At 45.5% G+C, this 6,000-nt stretch overlaps 1 protein-coding gene across 2 annotated transcripts in view; it reads left to right on the plus strand.

Annotated features, from left to right (window-relative positions):
• The window catches only part of LOC121711925 (exostosin-1), a 241,523-nt gene that overhangs the window by 188,495 nt on the left and 47,028 nt on the right, over positions 1-6,000 (plus strand). For both annotated transcript variants that reach the window (XM_042095810.1, XM_042095811.1), the window contains exon 4: positions 4,642-4,749. In XM_042095810.1, the coding sequence (XP_041951744.1) occupies positions 4,642-4,749 (108 nt within the window). The remainder of the gene's footprint in view (positions 1-4,641; positions 4,750-6,000) is intronic.

Below are 6,000 nucleotides of genomic sequence, written 5' to 3' on the forward strand. Positions count from 1 at the left end.
GAGAGGAGAGGAGGGAGGGATGGAGAGGAGAGGAGGGAGGGAAGGGATGGAGAGGAGAGGAGGGATGGAGAGGAGAGGAGAGGAGGGAGGGATGGAGAGGAGAGGAGAGGAGGGAGGGATGGAGAGGAGGGAGGGATGGAGAGGAGAGGAGAGGAGAGGAGAGGAGAGGAGAGGAGAGAGGGATGGAGAGGAGAGGAGAGGAGAGGAGGGAGGGATGGAGAGGAGAGGAGGGAGGGATGGAGAGGAGGGATGGAGAGGAGGGAGGGATGGAGAGGAGAGGAGAGGAGAGGAGAGAGGGATGGAGAGGAGAGGAGAGGAGAGGAGGGAGGGATGGAGAGGAGAGGAGAGGAGGGAGGGATGGAGAGGAGAGGAGAGGAGAGGAGAGGAGGGAGGGAAGGGATGGAGAGGAGAGGAGGGATGGAGAGGAGAGGAGGGAGGGATGGAGAGGAGAGGAGAGGAGAGGAGGGATGGAGAGGAGAGGAGGGATGGAGAGGAGAGGAGAGGAGGGAGGGATGGAGAGGAGAGGAGAGGAGGGAGAGGAGAGGAGGGATGGAGAGGAGAGGAGGGATGGAGAGGAGAGGAGAGGAGGGAGGGATGGAGAGGAGAGGAGAGGAGGGAGAGGAGGGAGGGATGGAGAGGAGAGGAGGGATGGAGGGAAGGGATGGAGAGGAGAGGAGAGGAGAGGAGGGAGGGAGGGATGGAGAGGAGAGGAGAGGAGGGAGGGAGGGAGGGATGCAGAGGAGAGGAGAGGAGGGAGGGATGGAGAGGAGAGGAGAGGAGAGGAGGGAGGGAAGGGATGGAGAGGAGAGGAGAGGAGGGAGAGGAGAGGAGGGAGGGATGGAGAGGAGAGGAGGGAGGGATGGAGAGGAGAGGAGGGAGGGATGGAGAGGAGAGGAGGGAGAGGAGAGGAGAGGAGGGAGGGATGGAGAGGAGGGAGGGAAGGGATGGAGAGGAGAGGAGAGGAGGGAGGGATGGAGAGGAGAGGAGAGGAGGGAGGAATGGAGAGGAGAGGAGAGGAGGGAGGGATGGAGAGGAGGGAGGGATGGAGAGGAGAGGAGAAGAGGGATGCTGTCTCTGACTCAGCACGTCCACTGGCTGGCAGAGTTGTTTTCAGGGGGGTTTTTTTTCTTTTGTTTTTCTGGCCATCTAGAAGGGGAGGGGGTGGCAAAGTTTTTCACTAGCTCAGTGTGCCCTCGGGCTCAGCAGTTTCAAGTGTCTGTCTTCATCTGAGGAAGTTCACAGTTCCCGCCTGAAGCCCTGGCTCATGGAACATGTCTGAATAGCTTGTGTTTCTACTGAGTACCATGTTAAATAAAAGGAATTCTAAATGAACTCTCACCTTCACAAATATCAACTCAGGTTTTAACGAAAAACAACCAACTCATATATTTCTCACTATTCATTGGTGTTCTTCTCTATAGATTGTGTGTATTTAGTGAGGTTATATAGCAATGACTGCTAGTGATGGGCTGTGAAATGGATCGTGATAGAAGGCAATCGTTTAGGGAAGTGGTTTGATTTTCCCCTTGGGGATCAATAAAGTATCTATCTATCTATCTATCTATCTATCTATCTATCTGTTATCCTTAAGCCTGAAAATGGCAGCTTTTAATGACAAGTGTGTCTCTCCCAGAATTGGCCTGCAGTACCCTGTGATGTTAACATTGTTGATGAGATCTATGACTAAACCTTTTCTAATTTTGAGAATATTGACCTTGCTGTGCGTTTGTATCCTGCAAAAACTGCTGTTCCACCTTTCCATTGAGTGCCTGGAGCGCGTGCTACAGCACCTAAACACACACACACACACACACACAAACACAGAGGGAAGCAGGCGCATGCACGCTCTGCAGCTCCGCGTGCTCGAGAGCTGGGAGGATTTAGAGAGGCTCGAGGTGGAAGCCTCGACTCAGCAACTACTGCTAGCTTCCTTAAGTCTCAAATCGGCGTCAGCTTTTTAATGATCCTAGGAGCACGGTTCGAGGATCTCAACAAACCAAAACCAGACAAAAACCTCCTTTTCGTGGCTGTGCATGCTTGAGCTATTGATGCACTTTAGGATGAGAATCAGATAGTCCCCTGTATGCCCACAGAGACACAGTCAGAGCAGAGGCTCGAATGGAAGTGCAGCTCAAAGCTTTTCTAGAAATTACTGTAGCATGTCATGTTGCTGTTTAGTGTACTAGATGTGTTGCTGTTGAGTTGAATCATGTGGAGCACAATGCATGCTTTCTGTCAGACAAAGGTCTAGTGCTCTAAATCTGATCTTTTGTAATCATTAGATTCACTTTTCTTCAGGCCCTCGGAAGCCCCCTTGCAAGTGCTTTCAGGTCCATTTCATTTCCACTTCAATTTAAAGAGAGAGAGTGTTTTGTTTTGTTTTGTTTTGAGGCACGCCATCACTTGGGCTCGTTTTCCTCTTCCTTGAGCATGCAAGTCGCCTTTGTGAAGAACACTAACACCTCGTCACTTGACAGGCAGAGCAGACTCATCATCTGGGACTAATGAAAGCGGAATGACTCTATTTTGTTTCGGGTGTTTTCTTTCAAGCAAAGCCAAATGGGGTTTAGATGAATCAAAGTATGACTCCGTTGGGCTGGTGGGAGAAAACAATGGCACTTTTGTCACAGCGCTTCAGTGCACCCATCCACAGGCTTCTTTTATTTACCAAGTGGGTTCCACTCGTAACCTCCTGACTCATATGACAATAGCAGATTCATAATGCTTTCTAGTATTCTAAAAGCTGAAGGGACCAGATGATGAAACTGACAAAGCTTTGGATGATAGGTGCTCTTCCATGCTTGCAACACATTATGTATTGTACAGTCTACAGTGGTCTTGTCAGGATCCAGAGTTCTACTGTGTTTTTTTGTTTAGTATCATGTAACATGCAGGTTTAAAGTAGTATATACCTGGGGGGAGGGATGAAATCATGTCTTTGTATTAAAGACACCCTTAACAAGATTTGCTCTCAGGGTCCCCTGCAGTTGAGAAGTGCAATAATAAACAAACTAAATATGCGTCTTTTGCAACAAAGTATGAGCACAACTCCAATATAATATAGAGGGATGCACCGACAGCACTCTGTAGAAAAACATCTCTGAATTGCTGTAGCATAGCAGCTCTTTTCCATTTCGGGGATGGAGGGGGGGGGGTTGGAGGGGGGGGGGGCAGTTTCCTACCCGAAACTAGAAAGTTGCTACTGTAGGTCAGAAATCGCCTACAGAGGTCTGTTCAGACAATGGCAGAAGTGCCGTTTGTCATGTTATGAGGTTATGTGGCATTAAAATGATTTTGGAAACGTTATGTTAAGTTCAAAAAAGAAATTGTGCCTTTAATTCCCACTCCAGTTAAATGCTCCTGACAAATCATTCTTGGCCTCTTTTTTAATAGATACATTCCAACCAATTCCAGGGATTCCCTAATGAATTTCAAATAGTAGTAACCATTTCCTTGAAGTTGTGCAGGAAGTTGAGCAGGATCTACAGTATTTGAGTGTCAGGGGCATAGTGCAAGCTGGTCTTATTGCTGCCCTTTATGTGGTACCATTAACTGGCACTAGGAGCAGTTATGTGCCTTTATGTAACTATGACAGAGAGGAAACGCAGGGGACACATGCATAACACCTAACCTACATCAAACACAATGGTTCCATGTCAAATGTTGTGTTGGAGAATCCATACGCGAGGAAATAATCTTAAATAATTAATTATTATCATCAATATTATTATAATAGAAAATAGTTTCAACTTAACGGGCAAATCTAAACAATTCATTTTGGGTACCATCTGTCTTAATAAATGATCTTTGTGTTAAAAACTAATGTATATAATTTTCTTGCTATCAGTATGATTATGTTTTGCAAGGTTTGTCCTAATAAGTGGGGCAGAGAGCATCTGATTGAAGAAGCATGTGAAGAAATGTCTATGTAATGAGTCATTTTTTAGGCTAATGCTTCAATTAACAATAAAAATTGACAAAATATCATTAGCAGCCAATTTGGTTCTTAAATGAAATCCTAAATCATCATTTGAACAGCATCCTCATGCACTGTCTATGGAACTGCACTTACAGTAAGTCAGTCATGGTGTATATGTTGTGGTGGGGTGGCATGGGCTTCTTCAATTTCATTGAACCGTTGGTCCTCATCTCAATAAAATGCATTTTCCAGGGTCAAAACTCATTACATTTTGCCACACATTGGGCAAACACTTCCATCCTAACCAAGTTTTGGTGGATCGTTTCTAATTGATTTTGCAATAGTGTAGTGCCTTGGGAAATTTCTTTGCACTCATTGCTATCCTGTCATAAAATAAATATAGCAGTTTTAAGCAGTCCCAATTAAGAATAAAAAAAACATGTTGCAGGGTGTTATATTAGGATAAATACAGTATGTCATCCTAAAATTAAGTTGTTCATTCACTCGCCATTTGAAATATCCTGGGCGAGCCTGGATAAACCTGTTAGCAGATTTCAGTTTGCCCTACATTTGCTAACATTCAGGACAGGCTTGAATAGAAATGTATTGAAAATAAAATGATGGTGAATAGTTACCGCAAATAAACTGATGTTTTCCTGATGTGCTTACCACATGTGCCATGAGATTCACTACAGTGTTGTCGTCTGATTGCATCTTCTCAGGCTGCCTGCATCCCAGTGCTGCTCAGCAATGGCTGGGAGCTGCCCTTCTCTGAAAGCATCGACTGGAACAAAGCGGCCATCATCGGTGACGAAAGGCTCCTGCTTCAGGTACGACCTGACCTCAAATGACCTCTGACCTAAAATGTCCTCTGACCTCAAATGTCCTCTGGGGGGCGCTGTAGAGCAACTGGCTAAAATGCCCGTACCACACTTGGGTCTACATGCCCCGGAGACCCGGGTTGGAGTCCAACTCGGGTCATTTCCCAACCCCCCCATCTCTCTCTTCCTCTCCTACTCACTTCCTGTCAGTCTCTCTCCACTGTTCTGTCACAATAAAGGCAAAAAAGCCCAACAATTTTTTTTTTTTCAAATACCTATTCCTGATTTGTGCAGCTCTATAGCAAAGCATGCTGAACATTTTAAACATGCTGCTACATGTATAGTGCTTTCAGATAAATGCACTGACACATTTGACAATCTGAATGGTCTTTGTATCATTTCACACTGTAGTCACATGCTCCTAACAAAGGCTTCTGTTTAGGCATTGGGTATCCAACAGTTCTTGTTTTTAAAAGATACATTTCAACCATTTCCTCAAAACAAATGTCTAATATTATGCATTTTCTTGAAGGTGTGCCTGCACAGGAATATTCCAGTGTCTTCATCGCTGCACAAGCTAGTCGTATTGCTGCTCCTCAATATTCCATTTTTCGTTCCATTTTTCCTTATGTCTGTAGTGTGGGAGAGTGATGAACAGTTTCGTGGTGTTTTATGCCCCCAACGTTGTCTTGAAGGCAGCGCTGCCTGGAAGGCGCTATGGTTAGGCATGGGTAAAGGTTAGGGTTAGGGTTAGGTTTAGGATAACCTGCCTGGAAGACGACGTTGGGGGCATAAAACACCATCGAGCGTGATAATCATGTGTTCTTAGGTAACTTGTTTCGACAGAAGGCAGAGAAAAAGAAGGAGAGAGAGAGAGAGAGAGAGAGAGAGAGAGAGATGGCTGGTGAAATGCTACTCTACCTGAACACATTAATCCACAATTTTCCTCTCGCCATTTCTCCCCACATCCATCCAGTACCATTCCCTCCAGCCAAAGACCCTTATATCAATAACCCCCCTTTTCCATCAATTACGGCTACATCCTGTAAGATGTATGATATTTATACTCTTTAATTACTGAACTTATTAACAGTTCGTACCTCTCTGGCCATTGGTGGCTTGGAGCGAGTGGGGTAATTAATATGGCGAAAGCCGGGGGATTTTTGAAATATGAGGCAAAATGTCACCAAAGACATGAAAGCCAATGAGGATATTATAATAAGGAGAAGAAAAAGCAGCCGGAGGGATAGAGAGAGAAAT

Source organism: Alosa sapidissima, chromosome 6, assembly GCF_018492685.1.
Source record: "Alosa sapidissima isolate fAloSap1 chromosome 6, fAloSap1.pri, whole genome shotgun sequence".
Taxonomy (NCBI): Eukaryota; Metazoa; Chordata; class Actinopteri; order Clupeiformes; family Clupeidae; genus Alosa; species Alosa sapidissima.